This window comes from Uloborus diversus, chromosome 2 (assembly GCF_026930045.1).
Source record: "Uloborus diversus isolate 005 chromosome 2, Udiv.v.3.1, whole genome shotgun sequence".
Taxonomy (NCBI): Eukaryota; Metazoa; Arthropoda; class Arachnida; order Araneae; family Uloboridae; genus Uloborus; species Uloborus diversus.
The window spans coordinates 58,099,441-58,120,187 of record NC_072732.1 but is presented as its reverse complement, the minus strand read 5'-3'; the positions used below and the strand labels follow the sequence as shown (position 1 = coordinate 58,120,187).

General features: G+C 38.0%; 1 protein-coding gene across 1 annotated transcript; it reads right to left on the bottom strand.

Moving 5' to 3' along the window:
* Positions 1-10,124: 10,124 nt before the first annotated feature.
* LOC129216332 (uncharacterized) lies at positions 10,125-19,736 on the bottom strand. The gene is made up of 7 exons (XM_054850543.1): positions 19,530-19,736; positions 18,457-18,685; positions 16,594-16,773; positions 14,122-14,295; positions 13,722-13,942; positions 12,376-12,504; positions 10,125-10,265 (listed from the first exon to the last, which is right to left on the bottom strand). The coding sequence occupies exons 1-7, from the start codon at positions 19,734-19,736 to the stop codon at positions 10,125-10,127; spliced, it is 1,281 nt and encodes a 426-aa protein (XP_054706518.1).
* Between the last annotated feature and the right edge of the window lie 1,011 nt (positions 19,737-20,747).

Here is a 20,747-nt window from a genome sequence, read left to right as displayed (position 1 = left end):
CGTATTTACTTCCAAATACGAAAAACAACACAGCGAAATGCCTCGCAATAAACAGAGCTAATACACTCTCAGTTCGAATTCTCAATCGAAACTAAACTTTTTATCCAGCGTAACGGCTTATATACATACCGAAAAGAGAGCTCTCAAATATTCCACAAGATTCGAAACGCTTCTCGAAATGCGTAGACCGTTATCAAATTTTATCAATGAAAAAAAAGAAATAGGAGTCGTATACTTCAGCCGAATGTATAGGGGCTGTATATTTATTACGAGAAACTATTTACAGGTTACGTTACTACAATAATTACTATTTACAGAATTTGTAACAATATAAATATCAGAAGCATCTCAGAATTAAAAAAAAGAAAATTGTGGTTCGAGGTTTATTTCTTCAAAAAGGGAGCTTAAACTAGGAAATACGGGAATTTGAGTATGTCACTAATAATTTGGCCACCCACTGTAAATAAATAGTGTAACGGATTCGGTGTGACTTCCACTTTCTTGAAATGAAGACACAGTTCTTGATAAAAACACAGGAAATTTATTTACACTATGTACAGGAAAGATCTTCAACAACTGCTAAATTATTCATCAGCAATTAAGCAATTATCACACAACACCGTAAACTCAACGTTTACACACGTATTTACTTCCAAATACGAAAACAACACAGCGAAATGCCTCGCAATAAACAGAGCAAAAAATGCTCTCAGTTCGAAATATCAATCGAAACTAACTCTTTATCCAGCGTAACCGTTTATATAACACCGAAAAGAAATTTCTCAAATATTCCACACGCTTCTGTAAAGTAGTAGACCGTTATCAAATTTTATCAATGAACAAAAAGGAAATAGGGGTCGTATACTTTAGCCATATGAAAAAGGGGTTGTACATTACGGGAAACTATTTACAGGTTACGTTCCTACAATAATTACTATTTACAGGATTTGTAACATTGCCCCCTTCCCAAGGACTGCACGTCCCGTGCAGTACAATCCCCAGAAAGGGTGCCAAACTTCTATCACAAGTTTACAAATATACACATTAATTAATAACTAACAGATACAGAAAACACAATAATAACAAGAAATATTACTAAACATTAAAAGCAAAAATTATCTACAACTTTTATGTTATCAACCATGGTTGTTTACGTAATACTCATGAACTATAGCCATAGTATGGGGCTGACCGATCATAATGTACAACCCTAGGTTTTGCATTAGGTGATTTTTGGATCCTCACTACGACGTCATTCAGTCGGTTAAGGACTTTGTAGGGTCCATCCCAATGCGACTGCAATTTGGGTGAAAGACCTTTCCGTCGGATGGGATTCCATAACCAAACTTTGTCGCCTTCGTTGAATTCATGTCCAGTAGACCTTGTGTCGTATCGGGTCTTCATTTTCTCCGCCGCGATGTTGATTCGCTCTCGTGCGAAGTTATGAACGTCTTCCAACCGGGCCTGGAGATCCTGGATGTACTCCTCAGGCGATGAAGGCGCATCCGGAGGACGACCGAAGACGAGATCATAAGGTAGCCGAAGCTCTCGTCCGAAGAGCATCTGAGATGGGGCAAATCCGGTAGTCTCGTGGACAGCACTGCGGTAGGCCAGCAGGAACAAAGGTAGCTTCTTGTCCCAATCCTGTTGATTTCTGGATACCATAAGTGAGAGATTATTCAGGATTGTGCGGTTAAATCTCTCCACCATGCCGTCCGATTGTGGGTGTAGTGGTGTTGTCCTAGTTTTCTCAATTCCGAAAATTTGACATAGGCCCTTAAACACAGCAGAGATGAAATTCCTCCCTTGATCGGAATGAATCTGCAAAGGCGTTCCGTATCTCGAGATCCAATGTTGGACTAGAGTCTCTGCTACGGTGGTAGCTTCTTGATCTGGAATGGGATATGCTTCCGGTCATTTGGTGAAGTAGTCGATGGAAACAAGAATGTATTTGTTCCCATCAGCAGTTCTTGGTAGAGGACCCAGGATGTCGATCCCAATTCGTTCGAAAGGAGCTCCAACGTTGTACAGATGTAGCTTCCCTCTGCTTCTCTTCTTCGGTCCTTTACGAGCAGCACAGGCGTCACAAGAATGGCACCACTTCTCCACGTCATCCTTCGCCTTGCTCCAAAAGAAGCGCTCCCGAACTTTATTGAGGGTTTTCAAGACACCAAAATGTCCTCCAGTCGCACTGCTATGTATTTCTTTCAGAACATCTGAAATCCTTGATCGGGGAAGTAGTAACTGCCACCTAGATGTTTTGCCGTCGTCAGATTCCCATTTCCGGTGTAGCACGCCGTTCCGTAAATGGAGTGAGTTCCATAAAGCCCAGTATCTTTTTGTTGCAGGACTGAAGATGGAAACGTCCTGCCAGCTAGGGCGTCGACTGTCACTTTCCATGAACTCTAAAATTGGTTTTATGTCGGAATCTTCAAGTTGATCTTTTCGAACTTGGTCATCACTCCATGGATCAGGTTCTGATGATGTTGGAGTCACTGTCACCTGATAGGCGGTAGGGCTAGTCGTTCCATACTGTTTCTCGATTCGGGAACAATAGTGGCAGTTCTCAGGACAGGGTCTCCTTGATAAAGCGTCTGCATTGCCGTGAGACAACCCTTTTCGGTGCTTGATCTCCATGTCATATTCCTGGAGCCGCTGTATCCATCTGGCTATCTGGCCTTCTGGATTCCTGAAGTTCAAAAGCCAAGTTAACGAGGCATGATCTGTCCGTAGCAGAAATTTTCGGCCGTAGAGGTAATGATGGAAGTGTTCTACAGCTTTCACTATGGCCAGTAACTCCTTTCTGGTGACGCAGTAATTTCGTTCCGACTTTGATAAGCATTTGCTCCAGTAAGCGATGACATGTTCATTTCCGTCAATTTCTTGGGATAAAACAGCTCCGATGCCCTCGTTGCTCGCATCAGTGTCCAGGATGAAGGATTTTTCAGGCTGAGGATAGGCGAGGATAGGCGTTGATGTTAAAGCCTCCTTCAGTCGTAGAAATGCATCTTCGCATTCTTTGGACCATTCAAACTTTTGCTTGCTCTCCGTCAGCTTATGCAAAGGTCGTGCAATGTTGGAAAAACCCTTCACAAACTTCCTGTAGTACGTGCAGAGCCCCAGGAAACTTCGCAGCTGATGGATGTTTTCGGGACGACTCCAACTCTTGACCGCGGATACCTTTTCTGGATCGGTTTGTACACCCTCAGAAGAGATGATGTGACCAAGATAGTTCACTTCCCGGCGGAACAAATTACATTTGGACGGGCTTAACTTCAGATTGGCTTCCTTAAGCTTTTGCAGCACCTTCCTAAGATTTGCCAGATGTTCTTCGAAACTGCGTCCCACGATGATGATATCGTCTAAATAGACCAGACAGGATTCGTAGGAAAGTCCTCTTAACACTGTCTCCATAAGACGCTCGAACGTAGCTGGTGCATTGCAGAGGCCGAAGGGCATCACTTTAAACTGCCATAAGCCTTGTCCAGTTGTAAACGCTGTCTTCTCTCGGTCATCAGGGTGTATTTCAACCTGCCAGTAGCCGCTCTTCAAGTCGAGGGTCGAAAACCACTTGTGTCCGGAAAGAGTGTCCAAGGTGTCGTCTATCCGTGGAAGAGGGTAACTGTCTTTCTTGGTGATTTCATTCAGCCGTCGGTAATCAACACAAAATCTGGTGGAGTCATCTTTCTTTCGGACCAAGACGATGGGAGAGGCCCAAGGACTGGATGAGGGTTCGATTACATCATTCTCCTTCATCTCTTTCAGGAGGGTCTCAACCTCTTCCTTCTTGGCGAACGGTAGTCGTCTTGGATGCTGTTTAATAGGGAGGTGTTCTCCAGTGTAAATCCTATGCTGCGTTAAATTCGTACGGCCAACATCCTCCGATTTAGATGAAAACAGATGCTTGAAGTCGTCCACCAATTATTCCGCAGCAGTTCTTTGATCTTTCGATAATGGCGCACTCCCAATTAACTTCGACGTCAAGGACTCAGAAGACACAGTCTCAGGGGAATTGATTCTTCTAATGATGCAGTTTACTGGAGTACAAGTTGCCAACATTTCACCTTTTCGGATATTCCTTGGCCTTTCACTCACGTTGGCGACTCTCACAGGAATTACATCCTTAGAAAGGTCCACAAGCGTAGATGCTACCAGCACTCCTTTTAAGCTATTGCTTAGGTTAGGGTATTCAATGAGTCCAAATCGAAAACTATTGGTTTCTTCAATGGAGCCAGGTATTAATGATTCTGACCTTGAGGGAATCGATAAATCTGTTTGGGCTATTATTTGATGAGCGGATTTTACATCACTTTCTGCAGGGAAAACGGCTATGTCTTCTCTCATCGAGTGCAGCTCATTAGTCTTGAAGTCGAGAGTGAAGTCATATTTCTTCAAAAAGTCCAATCCAAGAATGAAGGGGTCCGTGATATCAGCGACGAATGCCGTATGATGGTAGGTGGCATTCCCAAACACTATTTCCAAGTCCACTTTACCGTCAATCTCAATGTTGTCACCTGTCACAGTCTGGAGACTTACGCGTGGCGATGTCCACAGCAGTTTCAATCCAAATTCACGAGCCACATCTGTCCTAACGATTGTCACATTGGCTCCAGTGTCGACAATCAGTTTGCAAGGATTCCCATTTACATGGGCGTAAATGAAAAGTCCATCACTGCCACTACTAGAAGAGGAAATCTGCAGAGCTCTGGTGGTGGTGATTTCCTTCCCTCGTGTAGCTTGGCGAGCCGGACAACTCCTTCGCAGGTGTCCTTCACTACCGCATTTCCAGCACTTCTGCTCTTGTTTCTTTTGGGCTGTTATGCTGCTCAGATGTCTTGCCAAGTCACCGAGTTGTCTCTCGAGTTCAGCGAGGTGGGACGACCTGGAATCAGACTCATCAGCTTCCAGAGTTCGGATGGGATGGCGATCCACACGGGTTGCTTGCTGGGCGGCCTCCAACTTCATCGCATACACAACAGCAGAATTCAGGTCTTTGACATCCGCCATCCGTAGAGCTTTCTGGATTTCCGGATCTCGAACCCCGTCGATGTAATAGTTGAGTGCCAGGTTGTCTCGAACATCCGCAGGACAGTCGCAAAAAGCAAGATGAGACAGTCTCTCGATGTCCGCCGCTAGCTCTTGCAGGGTTTCCCCGGTTTTCTGGAAACGGGACTTCAACTGGAGTCGGCTGAAATCTTTCTGGCACTTCTCACCGAAGCGAAGCTCCAACGCAGATGTGAGGGCGGCGAAATCCAGGCGCTGGCTGTCCGGAAGGGTCTGAAGAATGTCCGCTGCGTCACCTCTCAGGGATGCTGCAAGATGGCAGGCCTTGGTAGCAGAGTCCCATCCGTTCGCTTCCGCCACTATCATGAATTGGGTTTTGTACACCTGCCACGAACTTTTCCCATCAAATGTGGCCAGTTTAATGGACGGTCGAGCAACAGATGTGGGAGCGCCAAACTATACAGAACTGCTTTCCGCGGTCGCCAATCTCCGTTCCATGTCTTTAATTATTTCTTCCTTAAATGAAGTAAATTTCTTGTCTTCTTCTTCCAACTTATTTTCCACACTGGCGATACGCTCTTCCACAGTATCAAATTTTTCTTCCAGAGCATCAACTTTATCTCCCATGGCGGTTAGTTTATTCTCCATCATGGTTTTCATCGACGTTAGGTCACTTTTTATTTCATTTTGTCTTGTAGTAATTTTAGCAGTTAAATCACTATTTAACTGTTCCTGGTTAGTCGCCAATTCATTTTTTAATTGTTCTTGGTTAGTCGCCATATCATTTTTTACAGAGTTGATTGCGTCAAGAAGTTGTTTTAATTGTTCATCCATTGCGCGAGTAATCACCATAAAAATAAAGTCCAAATTCAAAAAGCCTTTATGAAAAAAATGTCCAAAGTCACATTTACTGCAAGAAAGTCCTGAAGTAGCCCCACGTTGGGCGCCAATTGTAACGGATTCGGTGCGACTTCCACTTTCTTGAAATGAAGACACAGTTCTTGATAAAAACACAGGAAATTTATTTACACTATGTACAGGAAAGATCTTCAACAACTGCTAAATTATTCATCAGCAATTAAGCAATTATCACACAACACCGTAAACTCAACGTTTACACACGTATTTACTTCCAAATACGAAAACAACACAGCGAAATGCCTCGCAATAAACAGATCAAAAAATGCTCTCAGTTCGAAATATCAATCGAAACTAACTCTTTATCCAGCGTAACCGTTTATATAACACCGAAAAGAAATTTCTCAAATATTCCACACGCTTCTGTAAAGTAGTAGACCGTTATCAAATTTTATCAATGAACAAAAAGGAAATAGGGGTCGTATACTTTAGCCATATGAAAAAGGGGTTGTATATTCATTACGGGAAACTATTTACAGGTTACGTTCCTACAATAATTACTATTTACAGGATTTGTAACAATAGATTGCTTTATGTTTTTCCGTATACGTATTTGAGTTTAGAATGCGACTACAGTCTGACTGATGATATAAAGGAATATTTTAATTAATTAATTGCGTGTTAAAAATTATTGAATATTATTGTGTAAATATTAATATTGATGCTCATTGCATACTTATCGGAAATATACACTGGCGTAAGAAATTAAGAGAATATTTAGATTTGGTCAATTATTTCCAGACTACTGGACCGATTTTAATGAAATTTGGTATGTACATACATTGAAACAATACAAAACAAATAACCATCTAAAATTTAAAATACACACGCATGATTATAAATAGCACTCGTTAGAGTCGGATGGTATAAAACAGCGGTTGCAAAATTGAACAAAAAAAAATGAGTTAGTGGAGGATATGGTTCCCTCTAACAGACATATAGGTGTGACTCCATACTTGAAATGAAGCGGTTTATAGGATTCTGGGTCAATTATTTCCACTCGTTTAACAACGCTGTGCTCAGGCTATGGAGGGTCCCCGGAGGGCTGTTGCGAGTTGCTGTTGCCTTCCCAAGAGTGCTCTATAGGATTGGAGTCTAGAAATCTGCTTGGCCAATCCATCCAGTGAATATCATCCCCTTCAGAAAATTCGTGGACCAGAAGAGCTCTTTGTGGCCTTGTGTTAATACCCATTAAAATTAACTTGGGGCTAACAGCGCTCCTCAAGAGGTGAGCATAGGACCCCAAGACCGCATCCCTATACCTCACAACTGTCACAGAGACTCTCTCAAAGACATGGAGGGGTGTGCAGCCATCCAACATGATGCCTGCCCTGACCGTCAAATCCCTTCCTCCATAATGGTCGATTTCGCGAATATTGGAGGGCAGGTAGCGGGTCTCGGTTCAGCATAAAGGACTATATTGTCCTACATTCATATGGATGGAACCCGCTACCTACCTTCCAATATCCGCGACAGCGCCGTGTCCAAGGGGAAGGTTTCAGGGGTTAAACCCCTCCCATGGAGAAAAATAATAAGTCAAACGCAGAAAATGTATATTTGACTTAAATCCAACTTTAATGTGAAAGTTTGAGTTCAGCGCTTTTTTTTTCTCTTAATTTTCTCTCCGAAGTTTTTCTGCAAATTACAACTGCTAAAGCTTTACCAACTGAAATAATGATTTGTAAAACTACGGTGGAGGAACCGCTGAATGATCTACCAATGCAAAGCATTAATATTGCTTATTGTATAAAGGTTATGATGAATTTGGCATTGTGATTGTGTTTGGTTATGTAATTTGCATCTGAAAAAAGCTCTTTCTTGTTTAGTTTATTAAGCATTATTTCAGATCATAACTACTTGATATAAATTCTATATTATTAAAGAACTTGTGGAGAGTTTGCAATACAGTCGAGTCCCTACTTACGCGAGGGATACGTTCCCAGACCCGTCGCGTAAGTCGAAATTTCGCGTTGTAGTAAAGGGTATGTTTACGACTTTTTGATAAACACAATTATTTTATACACTTGTAAGCACTCTTCACACTGCTTTAAAACATTTCTTAAGTATATATGTCAACGTTTTCCACATAAATAACTGATATTATATTACATTTAATAAAAACCTACGTTATTCAATTTTTTACGACTGTTATGATGCACAAAATCACTGATCAATGGGAGAGTGAGAGAAAGTGCAATGCTGTATGTACAATACGCAATAATAGTAATAACGAAATGCAACACTATTACACTACTGTACAGTAGATAAAAAAGTAATACTTGCTATAACTAGAGTCCCTAACTAAAAAAACAGAACATGATGATGGTTGGTGCTGTGAAGCTCATCCGTTTGATATAAATGTTCTCCTACATACAAGGCCCGACTAACTGAAAGTAAGGCCCAAGGCCCACAATGTTTTCTATCACTTTAAATCAATCGAAATAATGTTAAAATAATATGTTTAACATTTATTTAAAAGATGATATTTTTTTTTCATAAAAATATACATGATTTTTTAATGTCATGCATAATTTTTTACAAAATATGGGACTTCTTAGGAAGATGAGACCCCAGGCCCAGGCCTAGTTGGCCTGTGCGTTAATCAGGGCCTGCCTACATATCGAGGATCTTCACTTTTTCTTTAATTTTAAGAAACTTTCCTAGCTTAAGATGAAACAGCACGCTTAGATACTTTTATGTTAAATTAACTTTCACATTTAGAGTGGAAAATACGGAGTGGTTATTTGTATACAGTAACAAAGCGATGATTCGAATACGGCGTGGGAGCCTACCCACTGCAGTGATTCATCCATTCACGAAACCAATATTTAGTAGCCAGTATCGAAGACGATACTTACGTACGCCCAGCGATTCCTTAACGAAAATCTTCGTGTTGCAGGCGAGGAATTCATGTTAGCTCGAAAAATCGTTACTCGTGAAAAACTCGCGCTACAACCGTTTCGCGTAAGTCGAATCGCGTTGTAGCGCCAGTCGACTGTACTCATTGCAATATACCACTTAGTAAACATATTTAATCAAAAAGAAGCAAACGATGTTTGATTAAAGTGATTCTGTAAAATGAAGGAATACTTTAATCACTTACTTGTGCAGGCCAAATTATCCTTCAACGCGGGGGGGGGGGGGTACAGCAGTCCTTTCAGGTGTATAAACGCCATACTGGGATCGACAATCATGGGCACCCATAAGCAAAATTGTAAGGAGGGGGCTCAAATATTTTCCCCATGGTTTAGCAGGATATTTTCCCCATGGAAACCTGTTTCAGGACAGATTAGAGTCATTAAAATTTGACATTTTGAATATATTATTCATTAATGGCTGTAGAAGAATTTTTTTTACATTTTTGCAAAGAAAAAAGTACTAAAAGCAAGGAAGTTCAAATTTCTAACGGGGGCTGCCCCCTATATGGGCGCCCTTGCCGACAATTTATCGTAAATTTAAAGGTTGTAAAGGGTTGAACCCTCACCCCCACTGGTTAGATTAAAATCCCTCCCTTTATGAAAACCTGAACACAGACCTAATCTGCGAAATCTACCATTGTAGCGCTGGTCGACTGTACAGAACCGTACACTAAACTCGACACGAGTTGTTGAGAGAATTTTTTTTCAGACAAAATTGCAAGAAGTTTTTGTAGAAATCAGGACGCAAAGTTCAACAATTGGAACCACAAGAGATTTTTTTTTTTAATGCAAAAAAATTTTAATCATTATCCCAGTGTACATGCTGAGTTTGCATTTACAACATTTTGAGTTAATATCCTTCCTACTCTCCACAGAAATACTATCCTATAACTATCACTTCCAAATTATGTACGCCGCGCCGTTATAAAAAAATGCAAAATAAACTTTGTGCTATTGGGGGAAAAGTTAACAAACACTTAAAAACTCCCGTAACTTTTCAAAGTTCCCTTTCCCAAAAAACGCAGTTTGTACTCGGTTTAAAATCAAGTATTTTTCCCTCAACTCTGTAAATCTATATAGTTAAAGCAAATGATAAATATAAACATAAAATGGAAACAATGTCAATGAAAAAAGCTACAAAATGTGAGGGTGTAAATTTTTAAATTATAAAACAGAGATTTTTAATTAATTTACTGCAAAAAAATTAAATTTAGATTTAACACAGGAGAAGCTACAGTTGAGACGCTTGACTTCTGAAAAAGACGGTTTCCTTTAATTTTAATTTTATGGTATTTTTGAGCCAAACGCAAATTGATTTGGAAACGAAGATTTTTTAGTGTTCATTTTTTGATATCCCCCAGGCTGTATCCAAAGTGAGAAGTCTTTCACGTCGCTAAGCTCCAATGGCAGGTATTTTTGGTAGATCTGAAAATCAAAATTTAATTATCAATAATTTTATCATTGTGAAATTAGAAACAAGTCAATTGAGAAGTAACTGAAAGTAGTAAATACGTTATGACAGGAAGTTTCAGAAAATTGAGTGAGAATTACAAATTTTAAAAACCTAAAAACTGAATAAACTAATGTTTTACTTTTCGTTTTTGACAAACTTCACGTCTTCTTGACTGCTGCTTGGTGTTTAAAAGCACATATCTATACGTCTTTGGCCTGGGTACTGTCTTTTAGAAAGGGGGGGGGGGTTAAGTAACACGTTCTTAAAAATATACAGGGTGTTTATAAAGTTCTTCACTGATAAAGAAAAATTATTTAAAAAAAACTATTTCACCTTATTCACTTCTATGTTAAGCACCTTTAGTAATTCTGAGAAAATCTAGACGATATTCAATTTTGCAAAAGGCAATAGCGCAGCCATAATTTACCTTCTGAGGGATGGGGTTTGATCACAACAGTCACATGTACATAAACCATTCTGCTCTGTATTCAGATCGGAGCTAATTGCTATTGATGTGGCTCTTAAAGCCATCATTCCTGTAACTTCTTCTGCAGACTTATGGATTTTATCAGACAGCCGCAGTGCCATCCAGCACTTAAATATCTGGTCAGGAGTTGGTGAAAAGACCTCTGTCTCAATCCTTTCTTCTTCTAAAGAGCTTACCCAACGGCAAGAGATATTCTTTCAATGGATCCCATCTCACATTGATATATATGACAATGAAATTGCAGATACTTTGGCCAAAGAAGGTGCTTCTGAAGTGCCAGTGACAAGTAATACTTTGACCTTCACAGAGATCTGCTCCAAAATAAAAAAAACTCAAATCAGCACCTGTGGAAGACTCCTTCGACTCACTCATGGTATACTAGGCAGGCTCCGGGTGGTGCTTTTAACATCAAGGTGGACAGAGCTTCCCAGTCTGCTTTTTGTAGACTTGCAAGTGGTCATATCAAGAGCCTTTCTTTTGATAAGAGGCAAAAATTATATTTGATGTGTCCCAAATGCAACTTACAACAGGCCTCTCCAGAACATCTGTTGAACTGCCCGGGCCTTATCAGGGAGGACATTTAGTCTAGTCCTTTTCTGGTGTTTGACTATTTGAAGGTTTTTGGACTCGTAGACCTGGTCTAGCCTTGCGGCTAGATCAGGAGGAATAAGACAACAACTATGTAACCCATATTAGAAGAGCGATATGTATTAAAACCAAGGGTTCTAAAGGGCTGACCTCTTATACTGCAGTTCCCAAACTGTTGTTTAAAAGAATTCTACTGTTCAGGGCTTTCCGAAGGAGGAGGAAGATGAACGGTCGAATGAGCCAGGGAATCAAAATAAGAGATACTCTGTGAAGTGAGCTCTTGCTGAATAGCAATTAAATTCCAAAATTTTACATATTGTTCTCTTTCGATATAGTTTTTAAAATATTAACACATATAAGCTGCAAGGGGACTTAAAGTTGCTGGCAAAATCATTTCCAGTCTGTCATCGGTGCAGTTGGACCACAAGACACAATCCATGCCACGTAAAAAAACCACACCGCATAAACTCAAAAAGTATTAATTACAGACTTAATTCTTATCGTTTACTATATGATACCCTTCAGAATGCGTGTACAATTATGTAATAACCAGCTTCGTTGGCACGGTTTACCTCGAAAATAACAGTTGTGTCAAGTAATGCCTTTTAAAAAATCAGGTCGTTTTACAGATATTCGGATGAACCTCTCTATGGAGGGTTTCGTTCCCATAGGGGATAAAAAAAACCCTATGTGAATTCCTGAGTATCAAAGTATTTCTTGAATAAATTTGGTGAAGAGCCGATGCAAACTGTGGATTTGAATTGAGAAAACCCCCTACTTTTTTTTTTTTTTTTTTTTTTTGTTCCCCATATGCGGACGAAAATCCTCCTCTGTGAATTCTTGAGCATCAAAGGACCTCTGTGCCAAATTTGAAAAAAATACGACTTAAACTGTGGATTTCCCCCTATGCTCATAGATATATCATTGATCTACCTATTCATGATTAAATAGATTCATACATTAAGAAGACAGGAAAAAAAGTATAGATGTTGACAATATGAACTTACTTGAACAAAGCTATCTATTTCGTCTTTAGACCTGAAATCTTTTTTCAGTATGGGTTTCAAACTCTTACGAGCATAGATAACAGCTGCTTCTTTCATACGTTGCTTGAAATCAGCTAGGGCTTCATATGACTGGAATTATACAAGCAGCAATTTAGTAGAGGAGTAATCTGCAGGAGGTATGAATTTAAAACATACAGTTGATAATAAATAGAACGTGGAGGTCATTTTGACGTGACGGCTATTGGGAAGCATCAATTAGGAGTATAAAATTTTTTTGAAAAAGCACTATTTTATTTTAAATAATGAGAACTGCATTAAAAACTTTAAAGAGAGAAACTTCTTGGAAAAACATATCAAAATATTTAAAATTAGAAAATAAATATCATAACATAAACTAAGGGAAAAAACTGCATTCGGGTGTTTAGTAGGCAATATATCACACTGTTCTCAATTCATTCTGAAACGGCAAATTAAGTTAAAACTAAGGAAGTTACCTGTTCTAGATCACATAGTCATATCAAACTAAAACATCAGTAACGTTTTACTCTGTTTTCTTCAAACTTAGCACATAAATTTGTACACATTTAAAATCTCATTTATATTTCAGCTGGTATACAGTTATATTTACTGGAGTTCTGGAGAAATCTAATTTTTCTTCACTTCTTTGACTGCAAACACGTGGCTAATCGTAAGTGAAATCAGGGTCTTTTGCTCTAGGGGGAACTAAAATTATGTCTATATCTTAATTCTGATAAAACATCGATTTTTATTCTGTGTTCGGTCGAACTGCTTTCAATTGGAGACAAAACTAATTAAACAATGTACTCCGAGTCCGAGATGTTGCGCAGGTTCTAGTAAAATTTGTTGCCCCTCTCACACAAAAATCCGCACTTTTTCAAAGAAGTGGTTTCAGTAAAAAAGGAGGGAAAAAAGAAACTTAACATATTTTGGTGCCCCTAAAACTGTGGTGCCCAGGTCAGCACTACCGTGCGTTAATCCGACCCGGAATGTACTTACTAAGAATTTACGTACATTCAATGTTACGAATTACGAGCTATTCAATGCTAAGAAGCAATGCTCAGAATTAAGTTACATTCAAGTAAGCATTTAAGTAATAGCTTGTACTTCATCATATATGGCGAAATGTACCCTATCACTGCATTGTTTACAAACTCCAAATGGAAAATGTAACATACATCAAGACATCTTGGACTATGGAAGTTCCACATAAAATTATTTTATTTCATTGATTCATATAACTATATTTTGACACCAAAACAAAAGGGGGCACACAGTCACGGAAGAAAACAACGAAGAACTGAACAAAGTTTATTTTACATACATACTTTGTTCATTATAAAGTCTTTATGCTCCACTGTGCATCGCTTCCTCATGTCTTTCAACATCTTAGCAGGCATTTTCATCTCTGGCAAAGGAATTCTTCCATAGTGCATTTGACTGCAAATTTCATCTTCCTCAGATTCAAAACTCCAAGGCTCGCCCAGTTCGCGCTTTGGTTTAATCGGCTTGATAGGCCTAGATATCTTCTTTTTCGTTTTGGAGATATCTGATGTTGGACATAAAACAAGAAATGATGTTGAACGATTTCAATTTGCAGTTTAACTTAACTTTTAACATACATCCTTTTCCATTATTTTTTTTTCTTTTTTTTTTGTTTTTTGATACCTCAACAGTTGTAATACATCAAATGTAACATCTTATGAACATGAAAACTATACCACTTACTTGACTCAACGTCTGATTGCTGACCATCAGTGAGTTCTTTATATAACTTAGTTTTCTTGAAGCGAGGTACAAAAGGAACTGGGCTAGCATACGGCGAAGCAGTTAACTTGTACAACGGAGCCAAATTTTTTCGAGCTCTTAGCTGCTTCTCTTCCATTTGCCTCTCGGTTAGACCTGGTATAAACATTTTTCAGAAGTAGAATTACATTTTAATCTTAAATCAAATGAATGCTCAGTAATTTTTGAAGTGAAACTTTTTATTCGCTTCGAAATTCTGATCGGTGGACTTTTATGTGACGGAAGTGACGTAGCAAAGTTTTGTGTGACGAAAAGTCGCACACACGATCTTCTCACTGCTTCGTTAACCGTGGTTGCGTTAAGCATAGCTGTTGGTTATCCACCAACAGAGCATCCGTTGAAATTCTTATGTATAACCAACGCATTTCGAGTATTGTTTATTATTCTCGCTGTTTATAATTCATTTTCTTCATCAAACCATTTAATTTTGTTGTGAATATGCCTGAAACGTCTGCAGATCGATTAGAGCTTTCTTAAAGACATACAAGACCGAAGTCACAAAAAAAAAGTGATGAGTTTTTTATTATTATAAGTTCCTGATGAGTTTTTTATTATTATAATATTGTTGTTGTTTTTAACAGAAGTTTACTCGCCAATCCACGAAAAAGTCTTAGTTTTATACCGCAACAGTAGCAGCTGATACATTTTACTAAAAATAATGATTTTAAAAGGTAATGAACAAGATGTTTTACTTAAGAAATCACACACGTTCGTGATTTCTTAATCAACGAAGTTTAGTTAATTGCCTGTTTAAAGTTTAAAGTATTAGTTTCAATTAAATATGTTAGCTGTCACGTGTGGGAGAAAATGGCAGCTTCTCCGTGGAATTGTCCTTACGCATTATCCTGTGAAGATAGTTGATATATTTTGCAACTAGCCGCCTGCGGCGACCAGCTGGTCCGCCTTTTTACGCCATTTGCCTTTTTGCTCCAGGGTTGTCGCCTTCGGCGGCTGCTTAGACAATTTAGCGACGGTATTAATCAATGTGTTTCTCTATATATCAATATTATCATTCGCCTTTTTACGCCGATGTTGCCGCCTTCGGCGGCTGCTTAAACAAATTTCGTGGCGGTATCAATCAATCTATATTTATCTATATCATTCGTAGTTTGAATAAAATATATTCTATATCTATCTTTAGTTCCATCGTTTGGAATATTTTTAAAGGAGGAGGAGGGGAGGCACAAACGACGTACTCTTCATGCAAATTTTGTAGAAAAATAACAAAAAGCACTTCCACTTTTATGTGAAAACATTGTTCTTTTAAAGTCATGGTGTGTGTGTGGGGGGGGGGGGGACTGACACCCCGTTGAAATTCCTTAAATGACGGGCATGCTTCTTTCTTGCTGTCCATCTACTATATCGACCTTTATATTTGTCTATATATCAAGCTATACGATTTAGACATATCTACCTCCTGACAGTACAATCTTTTTTTTTTTTTAAATAAGTATTAATTCGAAAACAAAAACATTTTTTGTCCACTCAACCTCTATCTATCTCTGTATCTACCTAACCTAACCGCCAATCCGTAACAAAAACTAGATCATGCAAAAGATCACGGGCTTTATTTATTTAATCAAAATAGCCCGCAAAAAAAAAAAAAAAGGCTCTATGTTCCCCGTAGTGTTCAAAAATTAGCGCTTGCAAAAAGATAAAAAACGAAAAAAAAAAGGTGAAGAGAAGGCAAACGATTTCAGTTGGATCACGTGATGAGTTAAGTTCGGAACTCATCCGGCAAGCGAACAGCTCGCGTTGTATTCTGCCATTAAAAAAATGGTAAAAAAAAAACTATTGCGTATTTTTAAAAACTTTTTTCTTCTGAAGAGGGCAGAATGTTTTTACTATTACCAACTAAACTTTTAGAATTGAGGGTTCAATACTTTTTGCAGGATGGGTTTCGAAAAAAATTAAACCCAGAAAAAAATGCAAAATGAAGGTTTTTTCAAAAATTCATAAAAAATACAAAAATTGCTCTATCTTCAAAATTTTTTCATTTATCATATTTAGAATTAAATTTCCTACACTATAGTACAAAAACATGTGTGTGGTGCGATTGGTTCGGGGTCTGTGAGGTAAAAAGTACTAAAAAGTGCAAAAAAACACATAAAACATTAAATAACTTTTTTTCTAATTAAAATATCAAAAATCGAAGCCCGAGGTGCACAACTTCAGCAAAAACTACACCTGTATACCAAATTTCATCTTTCTAGGCCTTACCGTTTTCCCGGGATGCGCGCCACACACACACAAACATCTTATTTTATTATATGTATAGATGGAGTAGTCCAAATGAAGTATGTCTTAGAATTTAGTAACAACAAAGGTCATTCGTTTTTGTTTCTCCAGATCTTACAGTTGTAAGCAAACAATTTCACTGAAATGAAGTTTTACCTTGGAGTCGGGTGGTCTCGAGATGGTGGTGCAGCACTGTGGATTTCCTCCGTGTGTTTTGGAAGTAGAATCTTTCAATCTCTTCAGGGCTCGCAATCAGCACGAAATATGAAATGGCGGACAGCAAGCGACATTGGCGAGCAGTTACCACCTTTGATGATAACTTTTTATCAATGTCGTCTGAATTAGAAAAAAAAACTAAATAAATAAAATCTTGTTTCATAGTTTAAAAAGAATTCATCTTCCATTTCAAAATTGTTTCCATGATTAAATACGTCCTTAAATTCAAACTTCATTATTTTACTTACAGGGTCTTCGATGATTCATGAACAATTATTTATAAAGAGTGTATTTTAAACATAATCATGATGAAATAAAACTGGTGTTTCTTCTGCCACTGATATATAATTATTTAAATTGTTAGAAAAAAAAATCTTTTACAGTCTGACCACTAATTAATGGAATTGGCAAATGTTCAGTTAAGACGAGTCTATCTGAATAGGGGGGGGGGGGTAAAAGTTTGATGCACGTGTTCCGCTCATTTGAACATTGACTCTGCTTAATTTAGACACTAACATACATTTGGAAAAGCTGGCATTTCTGGAAACTAATAGACGAGTCCATTTCCGCCTGTAAATCGGAAGTTCGCCTTTCCGTTTTCGGTGGTCAGACTGTGCTGCCATAAAGCCCTAAATACGAGTCGATCTTTGTTATTTTCACACTTATCGAACTTGTTGTCCTTTTAGGAGTGAATAGTATTTAATTAGAGCTGTGCTTTGGTCTTGTTGGTCTTGATTCAGTCGGGGTTTTTTTCGAAGTTAAAAGCTACATTACTCTTGAAAATTCAAGACATGGTATTCTGCTTCTGATTTTCTTTACGAAAATTTAGAAGGCTGCAGTTCGAGCAATTAGTAAAAATTGATCTAGTTTTTACCATAAACTTAACTCGAATTTACGGGCTACGCTACGACGCAAAGTTGGTAAGCTATGTTCACGTGTCAAGAGCTGCAATCTAACCAACAACGCCAGTAATATATTCCGAGCAAAAAAGGAGTTCAGTGATTGACCTTAATTAGCGTATTTTCGCCGACTATTTAGACTTTTATCGCAACTAAGAACTATCTATTTGTGATAGGGCGCCCCAGAGAATCTTTCTTTTTTAATTAACATACTTTCCCATAAGTTGAATAAATACCTTTGTGCATAAAAACTAAACTAGGAAACAACAACGTCAAATAGCACAAATTGAAGATTACTGCAGACACTGTTTCGGCGTTACAAGGAAACCCTTTTTCAATGCAAAACAATCAGCTTATGGATGAAAAGACATCCGACAGGACGCTTTGGTTGGATGTCTTTTCATCCATAAGATCATTTCTTGTACTTGCCCATCTTTACAGGGTCATTTTATAAGACTTACACAAGAATTTTATAAAAATTAATCTCCTTATACAGTCGCCTCAGAGCAACACTAAGACGTCTAATCCCAGGAATAATACTAAGATATCCCACTGTTGCCCTGAGGCGACGATATATTTATTTTTCAATTTCATGTGATGTTTATAATTCAACTTCTGAATGTTTTGGAACGGCTTGGGTGAAGCACTACTTTTAGTTTGCTTTATTTTAGATCACTGGAGTGTAAATATTTCACGGCCTGACTAATTTTGGAGTGACCCATGGAAAAAGATGTACGAAAGATTAGGAAATTCAGCTAGTGGTTTACTCAACAAAAGGTTTGAAAACGTCTGCTTCAAAAAAAAAAAAAAAGTAATTATTGAAAAGACGTATGACATTGGAAATGATTTTGATTACGAAAAAGTTTTATTAGTAAATTTTATAATATAGGTAAACAGTTCTAACCAGGATCCTCTTCAGTGGGTGCATGATCTTTGTACGCCAGAAGGAAAAGAAATTTTCCGAAATCCAACTCTTCGAATTCGTTCTTCTCCATACTGTCCAGGACTTCCATCACTTCAGTTGCGGTAATAGAAGGCTCAAAATCGTTCAAGGCTTCAGAAAAGCTTTTCAAATTAAAGGGCCCTTCTCTGCCAACTTCTACATAATGCATTATGTCTTTGAAAAGACAGTGCTGCAATGATCATAACATATCTTTGTTTTTATTCAATGCAATCGATATTTTTAACGAATTTTTTTAAATATGAATGTGAAATCTAACCTGAGCGGTCGTAAGAGCAGTGTACCATTTTGGTTTCATTGGGCCAAAAGCTCGTTGAGCAATATGTCTTGCAAAAAGGCTTGAAAATATGGGATGTCTTGGTTCTGAAGTAGTGAAGAATATACAGTATTGTGGCAATTAATTGGGAAACGCATTTTATTTTTCAAAAAAAATCAGTTTTATTCAAGTTTTTCATGAATGCATTTGAAACTAATAATTAATATGACTTTCTCGAGACTTAATAACATCACAGACACGTTTTGGCATGGAATGTACTAGACTGGCACATATAGTTTTAATTTCAACATCATTATACCATATGTCAATAACAGATGAAATTAGCTTTATGAAGACGTATTTCAACGATAGCCCACAAATTTTCAATCGGGTTTAAGTTCGGGAAGTTTCCAGGCCAATCCAATACAGTAAGTTTGTTTTTGGAGCTGAAATTAAAAATTTGCTTCGATGTGTGACATCGCGCCGTCTTGTTGAAAAACGTAATCTCTGTTCGGCCAAAGTTTAAACATGGTTGGATGCACATTTTGGGTCAATATCGATTCTTAGCTGGCAGTGTTAATTATTCCTTCTACGCGGAATAAGGGATTATGTCCCTGAAACGCAGAAACAACCCCAAAACATCTTTTTTGGGTGGATACTTGGGTTCTTGACTAATGGGATGCGGACGAAGAGGTTTTCCGCTGCTCCTTCTTATGAGCTTGAATCTAAATCCCTGAACCACAAAAAATAAAACCTTTACCCGGTCCTCTTCAGTCCATATTTTATATTTCCGTGCCCATTCTAACCTTTTTTTCTTCATACGAGGCGTGAGAAGCTGCTTCTTGTACGGTCGACGTGCTTTCCGCCCACGTTCTAAAAACCTGTCTCTCACTGTTGAAGTACCAATGTCAATACCAGCTGCCACCATGGACTTGGACAGATCAAAACTAGTCAATCGAGGATTCATAACACTCATTCGATGTAAACTTTTGTCGTCACGTGCCGAAGTTGATCTTTTTCGGCCGTATTTTCCAATACGGTGGGTTCCAGCATTTCCTGTTGTCTTAAACCGCTGCTTTATCCTCCCGACACTTGATTTACTCACTCCACATATTTTGCCTATTTCTTCTAATATTTTAGAAGTGTTTTCTCTAAGTGCAATCAACTTAGCACGTGTTTCAGGGCTGATATCCATGACTCTAATTACTCCCACAACAAGCAAGCAACTAACACTGCCAACTTCTAGCCACTTGGCGAAAGAATTTATATGCCTGCTACTTACCTGATGCGTACAAACAACTACTAGTTTGAAAATAACTGCCATTTGAACTCTGAGCTGAATTTGAGTGCTTATTCGTTCGCTTACGTGTGAACAAAGCCAAAAAAAAAAAAAAAAAAAAGACATTTCCCAGTTATTTGCCACAATACTGTATTTAGTTAAACATGGAAATGCATAGTAAAAGAATGTTACATTTGATTTGGTAGTTGTTTATCTTAGCCTTCTATTCCAAAAGAAACGACCTATTATATATTGCTATTTTCAGTTTAAGATAAAATAAATATTTAACAACTATTTAAAAGTTACTAATACTGCTAAGTTAAATTTTACTATCATTTTAGAAAATTATAGCTGCTCAATAGTCTAATTTTTGTTTAGTGCTCCTCTGAGTAACTTGAAACTAAAAAATCATATTCATGTATACATAAAGTTGAACAACACACAGGATATTTTTTATGTATTAGATTACTTCTTCTCTTACATAGGGTGTTCAAGCTACCTTTGATCTAAAATCAGGACAGTAAAGAAGAAGAAGAAGAAGAAAACAACTTATCTCAAAACACTTTACAAGAAAACTTTACTTATTACAGAAAACCAACAAAACGTTATATTCAAACGTATTTGGTATTAAACAATATCTTATAGAGTAAATTTTCGTCGACCAAATTGTTTTTACACATTTTGCTGCACGATAAAGAG

Bases quoted from the DNA above. Each gene is read 5' to 3' on its own strand.
- LOC129216332 (XM_054850543.1), bottom strand. From the start codon at position 19,736: ATGAATCCTCGATTGACTAGTTTTGATCTGTCCAAGTCCATGGTGGCA. The intron at 14,296-16,593 runs GTAAAACTTCAT...TGTTTATACCAG, and splicing joins CGAGACCACCCGACTCCAAG to GTCTAACCGAGAGGCAAATG. The intron at 12,505-13,721 runs GTATGTATGTAA...GTATAATTCCAG, and splicing joins AAGACTTTATAATGAACAAA to TCATATGAAGCCCTAGCTGA.